The 17,676-nt window shown below is 49.8% G+C and overlaps 2 protein-coding genes across 9 annotated transcripts; one reads left to right on the forward strand and one right to left on the reverse strand.

Annotated features, from left to right (window-relative positions):
- Positions 1-7,097: 7,097 nt before the first annotated feature.
- Positions 7,098-13,018, reverse strand: SHBG (sex hormone binding globulin). Of its 8 annotated transcripts, none has more exons than XM_081109648.1 (9): positions 12,804-13,018; positions 11,690-11,841; positions 11,449-11,540; positions 11,086-11,275; positions 10,621-10,782; positions 10,225-10,384; positions 9,960-10,096; positions 9,124-9,334; positions 7,098-8,890 (listed from the first exon to the last, which is right to left on the reverse strand). In XM_081109648.1, the coding sequence occupies exons 1-9, from the start codon at positions 12,859-12,861 to the stop codon at positions 8,742-8,744; spliced, it is 1,311 nt and encodes a 436-aa protein (XP_080965774.1). In that variant the 5' UTR covers positions 12,862-13,018; the 3' UTR covers positions 7,098-8,741. The 8 variants fall into 8 exon arrangements, with proteins under 8 accessions (XP_080965774.1, XP_080965773.1, XP_080965776.1 ...); XM_081109647.1 differs by having other exon boundaries at positions 11,672-11,841; positions 12,804-12,963; XM_081109650.1 differs by having other exon boundaries at positions 11,672-11,824; positions 12,804-12,958.
- Positions 13,019-13,039: 21 nt separating this feature from the next.
- SAT2 (spermidine/spermine N1-acetyltransferase family member 2) lies at positions 13,040-14,756 on the forward strand. The gene is made up of 6 exons (XM_081109656.1): positions 13,040-13,345; positions 13,603-13,654; positions 13,790-13,873; positions 13,976-14,077; positions 14,217-14,257; positions 14,382-14,756. The coding sequence occupies exons 1-6, from the start codon at positions 13,280-13,282 to the stop codon at positions 14,547-14,549; spliced, it is 513 nt and encodes a 170-aa protein (XP_080965782.1). The 5' UTR covers positions 13,040-13,279; the 3' UTR covers positions 14,550-14,756.
- The last annotated feature ends 2,920 nt before the right edge of the window (positions 14,757-17,676 follow it).

A 17,676-nucleotide genomic window follows, 5' to 3' on the forward strand; every position in this document is an offset into this window, starting at 1 on the left:
ACAGCCCCTCCTCCCACCACCTGTTTATCCCCAAGTCTCCGGGCTTCGGGGCTCCCCCCACACCTGTTACTGAATCCCTCGCACACCACATCCCAGCCCCAGCACTGCCCTGAGAACCCAGCCCTGGAGCCAGGTCTGCTGGTCCGCTTAGGTGTTCTGCCTCCTCCCACCCTCATGCCTTTTTTTTTTTTTTAATTGTTTAAAGTATTACATATGTCTCCTTTTTGTGTAAGGACACACTTACCTTGTCCTCACTCTGAGTCTCCCAGAACTCCCATGCATGGTGGCTACCATTGACCCCCACGACACCCATGTCTTAACTCCCCTCATCATTTGCCCACTTGAGTCAACAAACATTTACTGGGCACCTATTCGAGACCTTGTGCAATGTAGCCCTGGAGAGGTAAGGTTGAAGTTCTCTCCCTCTCCCTTCCTCTCTGAAATCAATAAAAATATATTGATTTTTATTAAAAAGAATAATTATCTTTTTATCTCTCTTTGAATCTGGTCAGTTTTCTTTGGAGAGGTTTTTCTTTTTTTTTTCTTTTTTTTATTATTATTATTTTTTTAATATATTTTATTGATTTTTTACAGAGAGGAAGGGAGAGAGATAGAGAATTAGAAACATCGATCAGCCGCCTCCTGCACATCTCCCACTGGGGAGGTACCCGCAACCCAGGTACATGCCCTTGACCAGAATCGAACCCAGGACCCTTCAGTCTGCAAGCCGACGCTCTATCCATTGAGCCAAACCGGTTTCGGCCAGAGAGGTTTTTCCTCTCAATTCTCATTCTAAATCCTTGGCTCTAGTCCTCACCAGGTCTCATCTTCCCCTCACACTCTGTCCCTCCAGTCTAGGGGTCAGCTTCATGGACTTGGGATCTGCTCAAACAAAGCCCGTGCTCAGAGTGGCTTTGTGCTTAGTTTAGGCTCTGCTCTCACCATCTTTAAATTCTGCATAATTTTTTTTTAATCCTTACCTGAGGACTTTTTCCCCCCCATTGATTTCTAGAGAGAGTGGAAGGGAGGGAGGAGGGGGAGAGAGAAACATTGACATGAGAGAGACACATCAATTGGGTGCCTCCCACACACGCCCCTACTGGGCTGGGGAACCCACAACCCAGGTACATTCCCTTGACCAGAAATTGAACCCACTACCCTTGGGTCTGAGGACCGACACTCTAATCACTGAGCAACTGGCGGGGCAATTCTTCATAATTTTGTCTTTGAATTTTTCATCTGTAAGGGAAGTCCAATGGAACAATGGAGCATGAGTGTGAGCAGGGACAGTATGCACAATATGCCATCGTGATGCTCCATGAGCACAGAACCCGGATGTAGCCACCATGCATGGGAGTTCAGGAAGACTCGAAGTGAGGACAGGGAAGTGTGTTATGTCTACACCTGAATACGTGGAAAGGCTGAGAGCTGAAGGGCCAAACTTTCCTTTCGAGCAGAACTTTCTTTGAAAACAGTAAGAAGGCAATGTTCTAGGAGAGATGGATGCACAAGACATGATACGCTCTTTCTCAATCATGCTCCTCCCTGACTTAGCTAGCACTTCTTCTTTAATTTTTATTCATTGATGGATTTCATTTTATTTTAAATATATTTTATTGATTTTTTACAGAAAGGAAGGGAGAGGGATAGAGAGTTAGAAACATCCATGAGAGAGAAACATCGATCAGCTGCCTCCTGCACACCCCCTACTGGGGATGTGCCCGCAACCCAGGTACATGCCCTTGACCGGAATCGAACCTGGGACCCTTCAGTCCGCAAGCCGACACTCTATCCACTGAGCCGAACCGGTTAGGGCTCATTGATTGATTTTATTTTATTTTTTTCTTTTTTTAAAAAATATATTTTTTATTGATTTTTTACAGAGAGGAAGGGAGAGGGATGGAGAGTTAGAAACATCCATGAGAGAGAAACATCGATCAGCCGCTTCCTGCACATCTCCTACGGGGGATGTGCCCGCAACCCAGGTACATGCCCTTGACCGAAATCGAACCTGGGACCTTTCAGTCCGCAGGCCGACGCTCTATCCACTGAGCCAAACCGGTTTCGGCTCATTGATTTTAGAGAGAGAGATGCCCAGGCCGTGTAGCCCAGTTTGTTGAGCATCATCCTGTGCCAACCGATTGATGTTTCTCTCGCACATCAGTGTTTCTCTCTCTCCCTCTCCCTACCTCCCTCTCTAAAATCAATAAATATATTTTTTAAAGCGGTAATTGAACAGCATTAAATAGCAAATAAAAATACCATGAGAGCCCTGGCTGGTTTGGCTCAGTGGATAGAGTGTTGGCCTACGGACTAAAAGGTCCTGGGTTCGATTCCAGTCAAGGGCTCATGCCTGGGTTGTGAGCTCAATCCCCAGTGGGGGGGGCGTACAGGAGGCAGCCGATCAATGATTCTCTCATCATTGATGTTTCAATCTCTCTCTCTCCCTCTCCTTTCCTCTCTCTGAAATTACATATATATATATATATATGTATATATATATATATATATATATATATATATATATAGAGAGAGAGAGAGAGAGAGAGAGAGAGAGAGAGAGAGAGAGAGAGAGAGTGTGAGACCCACAAGAGACCCGAGTGGTAGGCAGGAACCAAATCATACAGGTCCTTGTAGGCCAAAGGGAGTAGTTTGGATTTTAATCCAACCAACATAGAAGCAATTCTAGTGTTTTAAGCAGGGGAGTGACATGACTAAATTTAATGAAAATCACCATGAGGTGCAAGGATACCAGTTAGGAAGGCTTTGCAGCAGTCCAGGGGGAAGAGTATGGATGGCTTGGACCAGGTCAGCAGGGTTGCAGATGGAGAGAAGAGGCTGGGTTCAGGATCTACTTTGAAAATGCAGTGACATGAACAGTGGGGATGACAGAAAGAGAAACCAAGGCTAATGCTTAGGTTTTGTTTTGAGCAGTTGGGCTGAAAACTCTTGTGTGTATTTTATCTTCTTAACCAGACTGTAAGCTCTTTGAAGGCAGGCCTTTGTCTTAGACTTTGCATATATCCTCTAAATCTAAGTCTCCACAGAGCTACCGAATATAATGTCTGGCTGCTGAATGAGCTTAAACATGGAATGGCTTCTTCTACAAGAAACCTCAGGAAAACTACTTCTCCGTTCCTTCGCCGGGCAAGGAGCATGAAAAAGGGACAGCCTCAGTCTGGAGAGATGAGGCCGGGACCCTACCCTCAGTGTACATAGTCTGGCTAACGCAGGCCTGGTTGTGGCCTCCAGGCTGCTGGCTGTCTCTGCCCTGAACTCAGGATCGCTTGGAAAAGAAAGAAGGAATGTCTCTGTGCGTTTAGCTGGGCCCTGGGGTGAGGGTGAGAAGCCTTTACTTCTGTCTATACCTCCTTCTCCTGGAAGTGGGGACCACCATGAGAAGGGTGGGGGATGGGGAGGAGGGTGCACGCTACCAAACGCTCCATTGCTGTTCACAGGAGAGAAAAGCTGAGAAAGGGCTGGCAGGGCAAAGAGTCATTCTAGATCTCGAAGCTCTTCCTGGAACACTGCCCTCCCTCCCGCATCTCCGAAAAGGCAATAGGAGCGCCCGTACCCCCTCTCCCATGTCCAGAGCCAGTTAGGAAGTCTATGCCCTTGATCATTCTACCCCCACCCCCACCCCCCAGACCCACACAATCCCAGGGACTCAGCTGTCAGGGTTCCAACAACATGGGTCTTTGCAGAAACAAGAATAAGGAAAGAAGAGAGTTCTGAAGCATAGATATGGGGAGAGGGGAAGTGGGGAGTGTTATTTAATGGGGACAGAGTTTCAAATTTTTGAAATAAAGGGTTCTGGAGGTGGGCACGCTCTCCCGCTCCAGAGCAAGCCCATGCCTGCCTTTCCTTCCTCCACGCCCCCCCCGCCCCGCCCCCAACGTGTGTTACCTTTGCCCTTCCCTCTCCTAAGCTCCAAGGGCCCTTCTGCCTCTGTAACTTCTTTTCGGAGCCTATGCAGCCCTGCTGGCTCACTTCAACCGCCTTGTAACTTTCTAAGTAAACTTTCTCTTATAATTTAAAGGGGGGAAAAAGAGTTCTGGAGATGGGTGGTGGTAATGGCTGCACAAAACTGTAAATATACTTAATGCCACTGAATTGTCCCGTTAACAATGGTTAACACGGCCCAGCTGGTGTAGCTCAGCAGCTCAGCATGGATCCACGCACCAAGAGGTCATTGGCTTAATTCCTGGTCAGGGCACATGCCTGGGTTACAGGCCTTGATCTCTAGTGTGGGGTGTGCAGAAGGCAGCTCTCTTATGAATGTTTCTATCTGTCTCTCCCTCTCCCTTCCTTTCTCTCTGAAATCAATAAATATATTTTAAAAAATGGTTAAGATGGCCAATTTTGTTATGTTTAGAAAATAAGTAAATACAAAGAAAAACAGATGTTCCCTCGCTGAACAGATCAAGCTCCAATTCTCTATCAGGACTTACAAGGCCTCTCACAATGAAGCCCATGGAACATGCCCAGTTTACCCTTCTATCTCTACTGACCCTGGTTCAGCCACATCACACACTGTTCCTCATCTTTTATAAATCTGCAGGCTCAGACTTGTATTTCAAGAAATATGCACAAGGCCCTGGCCAGTATGGCTCAGTTGGTTGGGTGTCATCCCATGCACTGAAGGGTCGCTGGTGGGATCCCTGGTGGAGGACCTGCAGGAGGCAACCTACCAGTGTCTCACTCTCACATCAACATTTCTCTTTTTATTCTTCTCTCTAAAAATCAATAAAAATATTTTTTAAAGAAATATGCACAAGGCCAATATCAACAAGAGCAACATCTCCCATATAGTGAACACTTTTTTGTTGTTGTTAATCCTCACCCGAGGATTTTTTCCCCCCATTGTTTTGTTTACTTAATTCATGTTTATATATTTTTATTGATCTCAGAGAAGGGAGAGGTATAGAGAGATAGAAACATCAATAATGAGAGAGAATCACTGATCAGCTGCCTCTTGCACGCCCCACACTGGGGCTCAAGCCTGAAATCCGGCATGTGCCCTAACTGGGAATCGAACACTGACCTCCTGATTCATAGGTTGACATTCAACCACTGAGCCATGCTGGCTGGGCTCCTTTGTTTGTTTGTTTAATATTTTTTTATTGATCTCAGAGAGGAAGGGAGAGAGAAATTTCAGTGATGGGAGAGAATCATTGATTGGCTGCCTGCTGCATGATCGACCCTGCAACCCAGGCAGGCATATGCCCTTGACTGGAATCAAACCCAGGACCCTTCGATCCACAGGCCAACACTCTATCCACTGAGCAAAACCAATTAGGGCTACTTTATTTTTTTTTTAGAGAGAGTAGAAAGGAGGGAGGGAGAGAGAAGCATTTCTCTGAGAGAAACGCATCTATTGGTTGTCTCCCACAGATGCCCAGATGAGGGGGCCGGGGATTGACCCTGCAACCCAGGTACATGCCCTTGACCGGGAATCGAACCCGAGACCCTTCAGTGCTCGGGCCAACGCTCTAACCACTTAGAAACACAGGCCAGGGCTTGAGCACTTTATGCCAAGCACTGTGCTAGGCATTTGACCTACATGATGTCATCAAATCCTCACAGCAAGCCTATGAGTAGGATAACTTGCCTGTTTTGTAGATGGGGGGGGACGGGAATTTAAAGATATTTAATAATTTGTTCAAGTTTGGACCTCCCATAACTTAGCTCTTTGATGATCTTTAAGAGAACTTGCAAACAGGTTCCTTGGCACGTCATAGAGATCTCTACTGAAGCATTTAACATGTCTATCTATCTTCCAAGACCCTGGTTCTCCAGGGCCAGGACCAAGTCTTATTCATTTTTATTTAGAGACCCTGTGGACCACCTAACACAGCACTTGGCATATTGTCAGTAGCCAATAAATGTTTGTGGAAGGAAACAAAAGGAGAGGTAAGGAGGGAGGAATGAGGGACAGAGGGAGGGAGGTTCAGAGGGAAGGAGGGAAGGAGGAAGGGAGGGAGGGAAAAGAAGAGAGGCAGAAAGGAAGGTGGAGTGAGTGGGTAAACCAGGCCTGGAGACTGTAGGGTATGCTGCCAAAGTCCGGAAAAATTGTTCGGGGTGCGCAAGAGGCAGGGGACACTGGGCAGGCATTGTCGGTGCCCTTGGTGGGGGCCTGGCAGACTCTGTGTCACAGCAAAGTCAGTCTTAATGAAAGAGTGTAGACAGCTCTGAATGGTAATCAGGAATCTTGGAATCTAGGGCAGGCTGCAGAAAGAGGTTGGGGGCATGGTGTCCTGAACAGGTCGGGTGGAGGGACGAGAGAAAAGCCAGCCTCATGACACAAGGTCAGCAAGCTGCCACTCAGAACCACCCCGTTGACGGGGACTCAGGTGTGCCAGGCCCTTTACCCTCTCTGTTAACTGGCTCACACCGGAGGCACGGGGACCGGCTTCTTTTCATTATTCAGGTCTTTGCTCAAGTGACATTGCCTCAGAGAGGGCTTCCCTGACCACCCAGCTAATGCTGCCTCTCCCCTACCATCTATTACATTATTTTATTTTATTCCTTTTATAGAGCTAACCACTATCTGAAATCATCTTATTTATTTCTCTTGTTGATGGGCTGTCTGGCCACCCCTGCCCTATTTCGTGAGCTTCATAAGAGCAGATTGTGTCTCTCCTTGTCATCAATGCATCCTCAGTGTCTGCAGCTGCTCAATAAATATCAGTTTAATAGACATATTCAAGTGACCCAGGCTGACCCTGAACATTGCACAGGAACCAGCCAGAGTTGAATCTGGATTCCCTGTCCAAGCTGAGGCCTCGCCTACAAAACCACACCGTGAGTGGGTGAAGGTAGCTGTAAGACCCTGCAAACTCGAGATTGGGAGGGTCCCAGGAGGGGCCTAGGATATGTGTCTTCTACCCTACAGACGCTCCTGGAGCCTCCTTACCCTGGACTCACATAGAGAGGTCTTAGCTGATCCCCGCAGAAGGGGCCAGCAGGACCAGCAAGTAACTCACCCTGTAGCCTGCATTACTGGGAGGAAAATCCTTATTAAGCAAGGAGGCTAGGATACTGTGGGGTCTGGAAATGGGGAATGGGTTAACAATTCTTTTTTTTTTTTTAATGGGCACCAGGACCAATGATTACCAGCCGCCCAGCTCCCCAAAAATTATGCTTCCAAAATCTCTTGATGTCGATTCCACACATAAAGCAATCAAGCTGCCCTACGTGTGCCACTCATGACAGAAGCCCTTTTGGGGGTTAACAGTTCTTGAGAGGGAGGAGGACTGAGAGATTGGGACCCAGGGTTGCAGTCCCAGGGCTCCCTAGGGAGTTGGGAGCTTTGGGCTAGGACACAAGGATTTCCAAGAGGGCTAAAGACTGGGAGATGGAGCTAGGTGCTGGGGGCATGGGCATGAGGGTTTCCCAGGGAGCAGAGGCTTGAAGCAGGAGGGTGCACCTGGGAGGTGCTGAGGCACCAGGATTCTCCAAATATCTGGGGGCTGAGGGCTGAGTCATCATATTCTTTAACATCATGCCTTAGCAGCGGTTCTCAACCTGTGGGTTGCGACCCCTTTGGCGGTCGAACGACCCTTTCACAGGGGTCGCCTAAGACCATCCTGCGTATCAGATATTTACATGACGATTCGTAACAGTAGCCACATTACAGTTATGAAGTAGCAACGGAAATAATGTTATGGTTGGGTCCCAACATGAGGAACGGTATTTAAAGGGCCAGAAGGTGGAGAACCGCTGCGGGGCAGAGATGCTCCTGAATCTGTCCGTTTTTCCCAGCTATGACCAGCATAAGCCAGTTCTTGCTTAATAGAATAGAATGCAAGTGACCAAGACTAGGAGAGAGAGAGGCGGCCTCCTCCCAGTGCTCTCCTCTCTCTTTCTTTCTCCCTGTGGCCTCCACCCCTTTTCCCCAAATCCCTGCCCCCATCTCTCTATGACCCTCTCATGCCCCCTGCTGCTCCTTCCTTGAACAGCAATGGCCAGTCTAAAGGACAACAGAATTCAATCTCTTCCCTTTCCTCCTGCCGGACCAACCTCTTAGGACCATCCTTAGAGAGGGGCAGCTAAAGTCCCAAAGGGAAGGGAGTAGCCCTAGCCGGTTTGGCTCAGTGGATAGAGCGTCAGCTTGTCGACTGAAGGGTCCCGGGTTCGATTCGGTCAAGGGCACATGCCCGGGTTGCAGGCTTGATCCCCCAGTGAGGGGCATGCAGGAGGCAGCCGATGGATGATTCTCTCTCGTCATTGATGTTGTTAATCTCCCTCTTCCTTCCTCTCTGAAATCAATACAAATATATTTTAAAATAATAATTAAAATAAATTTCACCTTAAAAATAAAAACAAAGGGAAGGGAGTAGATATCTGCTGGAGAAGGAGGTGGGTTCCTGGTTCCCAGGAAGTGATCTCTAGCTGGTGTGTGTGTCCGCGGGTGCTGTTGCTGGGACCTCAGCCTGAGAAGTCACTGCTTCCTCAAGAAGCTTCTTTCACCCCCGGTCTGGGTTAAGGCTCCTGGTCTACAAGCTTTCTTAACTCCCCGACTGCTCCTTTATGGCATTATCAGAGTTTCTAATTATCCACTTATTGGTTAGTCTTCGATGAATACATGCCTTCCCCAGGGGACCATGAGCACCAAGAGGGCAGAAACCAGGGTTGTTTGTACTCATCAATACAACATGACTGGTACATTGCGGCTGTACAATAAATATTTGTTGAATAAATAAATGAGTGACATTCAAAGGGAGTTCTTAGGTGGGGATTTAATGGGTGGTGTTAGTGGCATTGCCTGGGCTCTGGGGACAGCTGTGAGTCCAGATGTCCTGGCTTCTGCTCAGGGCCCGATCCATGTCTAGCCTCTGGTCTTGTGCCCAAAGGCCGTCCAAGCAAAAGGAGGCAGAAGAGGCCTCTCCTAGAGGGAGGTGGCACGGAGGGGGCATTAGGGGGGTTCGGATACTGAAGCTCCTCCCCACTCTTCTTCTTTTCCCCAAACTAAGTTTTTTAAAGCACTTCCTCCCACTGCCCTCTGTCCTCTCTCATCTTGTGAAAATGTTTCTTTCCCCTAACAAGGAGCCCCTTTCTTATCTTCTCCCCCCTTTAGCTGTTTCCAATGGTGTGAGGAACTTGAACAGCACTCTCTCTTACCTGGCAAAGTCCCCAGGAAGAGACGCCCCTGGGGGTGGGCCCAGAGGCTGAGGAGGGAGTCAAGGCCCCCCGGAGGCAGAGGCAGAGCGAGGATCTTCTTTGGCCCCTGGCTCAAGAGCACTTTGGACACATTCAGCTTCAGCTGAAGAGGGAGTCCCAAGACCAGGGGCAGATCCAGGCCTGGCCCGGACCCATAAGACAGCACCACCTTCTGCAGAGTGTGTGGGACAGGGACAGACGTGAGGGAGGAGAGAATGAGCCACAGCTACTCCTGTGGCCCCACCTCCTAACTGCCTTCATTCTGCCTCTTAGCCACACTTCCTATCTCCTGGCCATTCCCTCCTCCCAAATCCAGCCTCAATTCTCCCGGCTTGACCTTCCATAAAGCCACACCCACCCCAAGTAAATAATACAATCTAAATAAAAGCTGTTTGTGGCCCTGGCTGGGTGCTCAGTTGGTCAGGGCACCACCAAGGTTGTGGGTTCAATACCCGGTCAGTGCAAGAATCAACCAGTGAATGCACAAACAAATCGATGTTTCTCTTTCTATCTCTCTCTCTCCACCCCTTCCTCTCTCTCTCTCTAAAAAAAGTCAATAATAAATGAAAGGAAACAACCAATGAATCCATGCATAAGTGGAACAACAAATCAATATTTCTCTCTAAAAAAAATCAATCAATAACATTTATTTTTAAAATAAATAAAAGCTGTCTGCTTGGTGTCCCCAACCTTAAGGTGTGTCCCTGGCTCCCTTAAGCCTTCTTAATATTGACATTTTGACGTCCCCTTCCCTCCACTACTACCAGGTGCTACCCACAGGCAGTGCCCCTTCTTACTTGATCTTGGAGTTGGAGGCTGAGCCAAGAAGGGTTTTCTGGGGTCCCCAGGGCAAGGAGGTGGCCAGAGCCCGCTGCCAGCTGGAGTCCCAGGTCCACAGAGAAGGCCCAGGGCTCTACGTGAGGCTGAGGAATATCTGGGGGGAGAAACGATCCTCCTGAGGCCTCAAGGCTAGGGATTCATGGAGGAAGGGGGATAGCGGTGGAAGGAGATGGAGGAAGGCAAATACAGAGATGGCCAGGGAGGGGGGAAAACAGCCTTTACCTTGGAGACTGAACTCTGCATGAGTTCCTGGAGGGAAGAATATCCCAGGTTGGGACTCTACAGTACAGTTTCGGAGGCTAGTGGGGGCAGACACTGAAATCTGGGCCTGTGGGTCCAGCCAGCTATCCCTGCGCAGGCAGGCATCCAGGGCAGGTACGAGCTGGAGCCCGTGGTGGGAAGGGAAGACACTGGACGTCAGAATCAGGACACCTGAGCCGGGTCCCAGCCTCCCCACGCTCAGTTCATTCCCCTCCGATACACAAGCCTTTGGCCTCCCCCAGGCAACTCTCATCCCACCCCCTCTTCTCAAAAGGGGGGACTTGAATCCCCATGGCCACCCAGTCAGCAGTGCTTTACCGGCTTGGGTCATGGTTCCTACCCCTGTGATGCAGTTACCGGCAGCCGGAGGTTGGAGGCGGGGAACAGCAGTCCCCCAAGTGCAATCCTCATGACGGGCTGGGGCTTTTTGGCCAGAGGCCCGGCGACCTGTCTCAGGTGCAGCACCTTTTCCTTATCCACCTCCAGCACCACTGAGTCCCCAAGGATCTTCACTTCTACCTGCAGAAAGGAGGGGAGAAGCAAAATCGGAAACCCCTGAGACCCGTCTCCACTGATTTCTTCAGCGTCAGCCAAGTGCAGTGGAAAGAACATGCGCTTGAAGAGTCTGCTAGCATCCTTGGCTCACTTAGGACTTGTTACTTATATACTGACTCAGCTTTAGAATTCCCCTTTGAAATAATTGGGGTTTTGTGCAGATTAAACTAGATGACAATGGTAATGGGATGCCCAATGACTTGATTCTGTTTCCCTTACTCAGATCAGCTCAAGACACCCTTCTCCTCAGGACCAGATCTGGCTTACCTGGTGCCATTTCCCATCATCCAGCCGGGGGCCAGCGCCCACGGTAAGCTGGGCCCAGGGGTTGTGCAGTTGGATCTCAGGCCTGCCATCTCGAAGTCCCAGCACAAACCAGTCATCCTTTGGGTTGGTATCACCATAAAAAAGCACTCCCTCTGGATCCCAGGTTCGAAACTCAAAGGAGGAGGAGGCTCTGGAAGGACACAGAAGGAAGGACTGTGTATGGGGTATATCTTTGAAGGTCTTTGTGGGGTTTGGGGAGGTGAGGAGGTAAGGGAGAGAGAAGGACAATGAGACAGGGAAAAGAGAAGAGCTGATGGAGATGGTAGGTGAGGGGACTAGGTCAAGACTAGGTCAACCCCATACTTTGTGATCTTGGTGAGGTTAAAGATCATGATAGAGACAGGCTCTTGTCCTGGGCCATTGCTGAGGTGCACAGCAGGAGGGTCCTGGATCCCCTATCAGAGAAAGAAAATAAACAAGCTGGAATAAGGGCATACCAGAGACAGACAAAGGAGAGGCAGTGTTACAGGGCCAGAGGAGGAAAGATAGAAAGAGGGCGGCTCCTTTAAACACATGGGCTGATTACCCTGTCCTGTTCCTGCACCTGGGTGGGAGTGATCTGTCTCAGAGCCTGTCCCTGGTGGTTATGAGATGGCGGTGGCGGCAGCAGCAGCAGCAGCAGCAACCAACACGATTTGGCCAGGGGGCCTCCGCACTCCATAATCAGCCGGACGCCTCTCTGTGGCTCAGACAACTCTGGTGAGAATGCGCAAGAGCAGGCAGCCTTGCCCACGGTCGGTGGAAGGTTAAAGGTTGCTCCGGGGGGAAGAAGAGGAGGGCAGGAGACAAGGGCACTGACCCTACCACCCTTCTGAGGGGCCAAATGGGGTGAGGGACAAAGTTCCCACTACCCTCCCCCACTGCTGAGAAAGTTTGAGCTGGGAGGTGGCATCCCATTCTCCCTCTCCTCTAGAGCCTGACCTGGGTCCTCCAAGCCTGCTGTCCACCCGGGGAGGCTGCCAGGAGAGGCCTGAGGGTAGAAACAGTCTCGTCCTGCTCCTCAAGCAGCACCCCAGTCAGGACTAGAGCCACGACCCGGAATCCCAAGTACCTCGCTGAGTGACTGTGGGCAGGCCACTCTGCAGTTGTGCATTAGCGTCCTTGTCTATAGAGTGTGCAAAATGATGCCTACATTATGTGGTCCCTGTGGGTGAGGATTCATGGAGACAATGCCGGCACACTGCCGGGTATCTGCTCAGTGCCTCCCTCACTGCTTTCCCAGGCCTCGGAGGCTGGCCTCATAAGGAGGTATTGTCCCTGAGTGTGATTTAGTGGCTACTAAATTATCTTCTTTTATTCACTTATTATTACAAGGCCTTGCCATCTACCAACAGAAAGTCATCACCCTTTCCCTGACCCATTTAAAAATTCAATGGCCTCAGAAAAGCCACCCAAGAGCCATAGTGAGACCTAACCGGTTTGGCTCAGTGGATAGAGCGTCGGCCTGTGGACTGAAGGGTCCCAGGTTCGATTCCCGTCAAGGGCATGTACCTTGGTTGTGGGCACATCCCCAGTAGGGGGTGTGCAGCTGATCGATGTTTCTCTCTCATGGATGTTTCTAACTCTCTATTCCTCTCCCTTCCTCTCTGTAAAAAATATATTAAAAAAAAAAAAAAGAGCCATAGTGAACAGCTTTCGGAGCTGGTCGTAGGCCTCACCAGGGTCTGCGTGGGCTTGCACGGTGAGGGTTTCGCGGATCATCAGCGCCCACTTCATTCCGCCGTGGGATCGCCCCGAGGGGGACGCGGCAGCCCGTGTCCGCAGCGAGGGAGGCGCTGGCAGCCAGACCTTGACCGCTGCCCCGCGCCCGGTCACGAGACCCCGCCGCGGGGAGCAGGGCTGGGGGCGGGGACGTGCCTGCTCTACACGCTGATTGGCTGGCGGGTGCGCGCCTGCGGCGCAGAATTTAGGGGCCCCCGAGCAGCGAAGACAGCTCCGCCCGCTACTCCCTCGGCCCCCCGTAACCGGAATCCGGTTTCCGCTCCCCAGCCCGCGGACCCCGCGGCCACCTCGCTCCCCCGGCTCCCCGGACCCGGATTTGCAGACCCTTTAAAGGGTCCCCGTTGCCCTTCGCTGGGCCCTGCAGAAAGGAAGGGGGGGTCCTGGACTTCGGTTCCAGACGGTGGGGATCGGGATGGTTTTCGTGCAGATCCGAGAGGCCAAGGAGGGGGACTGTGGACATATTATGAGGCTGATTCGGGTGAAGTCTGCGAGCCAGAAACCGGGGTCTCACGGAGGGTCCACGTCGGGCTGGAGGGGCGGAGAGGGTGCGGAGGACGTGGGAGCTGCGGGAGAGGTTTGAGGAAGGGGGGAGGAGGTGGGAGTTGGGGGAGGAGGTGCGAGCGGGGTGGGGTGAGTGGAAGCCGGGAGGGGGGCAGGGGGACGGGAGGAGCGCGCCCTGGGTCCTCGCGGAGCAGCGGGGCCTCCTGCGCTAACCCGGCTTTGTCCCCCGCTTAGGAACTAGCCGAGTTCGAGAAACTTTCGGATCAGGTGAAGATCCGTGAAGAAGGTTGGGGCTCAGCACCTGGGTCCTGACGGAGGCCGGGAGGAAGCGAGGGATGGGTTCCCTAGGCATTAGCTCCAGGCTGGGCACACACCCAGGCCCCTTTTCTCTCTTTGTCGCAATTACGATCGATCGGTGCAGACTTGAGGGCAGATGGCTTCGGAGAGAATCCTTTCTATCACTGTTTGGTAGCCGAGAGCCTTCCGGGCCCCGGGGAATCACAGGGTAAGACACACCTCCCCCTGAGAGGTCTCCTCTCCAGTCAGCCCCGGGGGTGTCTCCCATGGCACCCAGTGACCTCACCTCTCGTTACTCTCTCTTTTTCAGGGCCCTGTGTGGTGGGCTACGGGCTATACTACTTCATCTACAGCACATGGAAGGGGCGCAACGTTTATCTGGAAGACATCTATGTTAAGCCGGAATACCAGGGTACAGGGCAGAGGCCCAGGCTGGGGTGGGAGGAAAGCAACCCTATAGACCTGCCCACCACCTAATCCCAGCCTATGGCCTTTTCTGATCCCCTTCAACTCACACCATCCCTCTTTTTGTCTTCCTCCTCCCATATCAGGTCAGGGGATTGGTTCCAAAATTATCAAAAAGGTGGCTGAGGTGAGGAGGAAGAGGCGGCTACACGCCAGGGGCCCTGGAAAGGCAACGGTTAGGGGAGGCACGCAGCTGGAATGGAGGGTGAGAAGGCCTTTCCCAGGAAAGTTAGTGATGTCTCTTCCCACAGGTGGCCTTGGACAAGGGCTGTTCCCAGTTCCGCCTGTCAGTCCTGGACTGGAACAAGAGGGCCATGGACTTGTACAAGGCCCTAGGAGCCCAAGATCTGACGGAAGCTGAGGGCTGGCACTCCTTTCGCTTCGAAGGAGAGGTGATGAGGAAGTTGGCAGGGAAGTGACTTCACCCCTTGGGGATCTGGCTCTATTTGAGCTTCTCCTTCCCCATCAGTTCAAGCACTGAGTATCTCCACGGCCAAAGGCCTTCCGAAAGGAAAGAAGAGTTAGGAGTGCATATTCCTGAAGCTCATAAAGAGCCAGAATTGAGGGAAAGGTCTTTCCACCTCCTTACTGAGGATGAAAAATAAATGATAATTACTATCTCTTGATGCGTTGAGTAGAGAAGTTGTTGACTTGATATGCTTCAGCCACTTGAATAAATTTCCTCTGGTTAGTGGATGTTGCTCCTGGGGGTAAAAGTGGGACCAAGATGACTTTCACCATCAATGGGCCAGATTTCTTGGCTCTGGCAAGAAATAGAGAAATTAAGAGCAAGGGGCCAGCTCAGCACTTCAGGCTTATTGGTCACACTGGGGACCCAGACAAAGGCCTCGGATGTCTGCATGAGCTGCGTGAGATCCAAGACTTGAGGCAGGCCCAGGGAGCAGGCTGCCACCTGGTGGTAGCATTTCAGGGGCACTGGGAAGGCCCACTTCCCCTAACTGAATATTTATTTTATTTATTTATTTATTTAGAGGAAGAGAAAGAAACATCCATATTCCCTGACTGGGGATTGAGCCTGCAGTCTTGGTATAGTGTTCTAACCAACTGAACTACCCGGTGGCCAGTTGTCCTAAATTTTTTTATTATTATTATTGATTTTTTACACAGAGGAAGTGAGAGGGATAGAGAGTTAGAAACATCGATCAGCTGCCTCCTGCACACTCCCCACTGGGGATGTGCCCACAACCAAGGTACATGCCCTTGACCGGAATTGAACCTGGGACCTCTCAATCCCCAGGCTGATGCTCTATCCACTGAGCCAAACCAGTTAGGGCTGTCCTAAATTTTAAAAATCAACTTAGCTAGTTAGTGCTCTTTCTTTTTCAAAAGTCACAAAGCGCCGGGACGGAGTAGTTCATTCGGTTGGAGCGTCATCCCGTGCACTTGAAGGTTGCCTATTCGATTCCCTGGCCAGGGCACGTACCTGAGGATCCCTAGTCCGAGAGTGTTCGGAGGATAGCCAATTGATGTTCTCTCGCTCCCTTTCTCTAAGCATGTGCATGTCCTCAGATGAGGATTAGAGGTGAAAAAAAAAGTCCCAAAGACTTTATTTTCAGTTTAGCAAAACCAAAACAAACCTTTAGGACTCATGGAGAGGAATGAATAGGCTCATATCCTAATTTCATAACATTTTATTACACAAGTAATGTAGGTTTGTTGTAGAAAAATTGGAATGTAAATATAAAATAATAGAATCTGTATCCTAACTTACCTAACTATATTAGCCCTTTGGTATCAATTCTTCAGATTAAAAACAATTTTATTTTTACTTGAGAGAAAGAGAAAGGAGAGAGGGAATGAAACTCGATTTGTTCCACTTATTTATGCATTTATTGGTTGCTTCTTGTATGTGTCCTGACCTGGGATCTGAACCTGCCTTGGCCTATCAGGGCAGTGATTTACCAACCAAGCTACCCGCCAGATTTTTTAAAATGTACATATATACAGCCCTAGAAGGTTTGGCTCAGTGGATAGAGCATTGGCCTGTGGACCAAAGGGTCCCAGGTGCAATTCCAGTCAAGGACATGTACCTCAATTGCAGGCTCTTCCCCAGCCCAGACCCTGGCCGGGGAACATGGAGGCAACCAATGTGTTTCTCTCGCATCGATATTTCTGTCTTTCCCTCTCTCTTCCACTCTTTCTGAAAATCAATAGAAAAATATCTTCAGGTGAGGGTTAACAAAAATAAATGTATATATACACTGAGTGGCCAGATTTTTATGACCACTTGACGTTTGTAGGCAAATTAGCTATAATTTCATGCTAAAGTTGCTAGAGGGCCAGACCATTATAAATAGGGAAGCATGTACCCCACATGCATGAGTACAACCCTTCAAGCTGGTGGGAGCATTGTTATGGTTTGGAGCATGTTTTCCTGGCATGATCTGGGCCCTTTAATTTGTGTGGAACAACATCTGAATAGCACAACATACCTAAGTATCGTTGCTGATCAAGTTCATCCTATCATGTTGATGGCTTATCCCAATGGAGATGGCTTCTTCCAACAAGACAATGCGCCATGCCATGGTGCTCTTATTGTGCAGGAGCGGTTTCAAGAACATGAGGGAGACTTTACCTTGCTTAGGTGGCCCCCACAATCACCAGATCTCAATCCAATTGAGCATTTGTGGGACGAGGTTAAAAGAGCCATCAGGCAGCTGGTTCCACAACCATCAAATCTCACAGAACTGGACAGTGCTATTCATCAGGCATGGTGTCAGATTCCTCGCATCACCTTTCAACATCTCGTGGAGTCAATGCCAAGAAGAATCGCCGCAGTGTTGAAGGCAAAAGGTGGCCCAACGAAGTACTGATGGGGTGTTCATAATAATCTGGACACTCAGTGTATATACCAGTATACATATAATTAAGTGTGTAGGGATTTATGAGACCATACTCTTTTTGCAAACTTTTTTCATTTAATATATTAGGAGCATCTTCCCATGCTATTATACACCCATCATCACTTTCCATGGTGGCATGTTATTCTCTTTGTTGATGAACAGTTGGTTAAATGGTCATAATTTAGACACTGAAAGGAACAAGCAGTCACTTCAATGTGTAAATTGTAAGAAACAATCTATGAATGTCTAGAAAGTTGAAGATCCATCTTAAAAAATTTGAATGAGCCCTAGCTGGTTTGGCTCAGTGGATAAAGCATTGGCCTGTGGACTGAAGGGTCCCAGGTTCGATTCCCCGTCAAGGGCACATGCCTGGGTTTTGGGCTTGATCCCCAACAGAGGGCGTGCAGGAGGCAACCAATGATTCTCTCCCATCATTGATATTTCTTTCTCTCCTTCTCCCTTCCTCTGAAATCAATAAAAATATATTTTAAAAAAATACAGTTCAGTCCTAGCTGGTCTGGCTCAGTAATTAGAGCGTCAGTCATGGGTTCAATTCTGGTAAAGGGCATGCACCTCAGTTGCAGACCCAATCCCTGGGTCTGGAGGCAACCAATCATTGTTTCTCACTTCGATGTTTCTCTCCGTTTCTCCCCCTCCCTTCCACTCTCTAAAAATCAGTGGG

The sequence above is a fragment of the Myotis nattereri genome, assembly GCF_964212035.1.
Source record: "Myotis nattereri genome assembly, chromosome: 16".
NCBI lineage: Eukaryota > Metazoa > Chordata > Mammalia > Chiroptera > Vespertilionidae > Myotis > Myotis nattereri.

Bases quoted from the DNA above. Each gene is read 5' to 3' on its own strand.
- SHBG (XM_081109647.1), bottom strand. From the start codon at position 12,861: ATGAAGTGGGCGCTGATGATCCGCGAAACCCTCACCGTGCAAGCCCAC. The intron at 11,842-12,803 runs GTGAGGCCTACG...CATTCTCACCAG, and splicing joins GCAAGCCCACGCAGACCCTG to AGTTGTCTGAGCCACAGAGA. The intron at 10,385-10,620 runs GTAACTGCATCA...CACGGGCTCCAG, and splicing joins CCTCCAACCTCCGGCTGCCG to CTCGTACCTGCCCTGGATGC.
- SAT2 (XM_081109656.1), top strand. From the start codon at position 13,280: ATGGTTTTCGTGCAGATCCGAGAGGCCAAGGAGGGGGACTGTGGACAT. The intron at 13,346-13,602 runs GTGAAGTCTGCG...TCCCCCGCTTAG, and splicing joins ATATTATGAGGCTGATTCGG to GAACTAGCCGAGTTCGAGAA. The intron at 14,258-14,381 runs GTGAGGAGGAAG...CTCTTCCCACAG, and splicing joins TTATCAAAAAGGTGGCTGAG to GTGGCCTTGGACAAGGGCTG.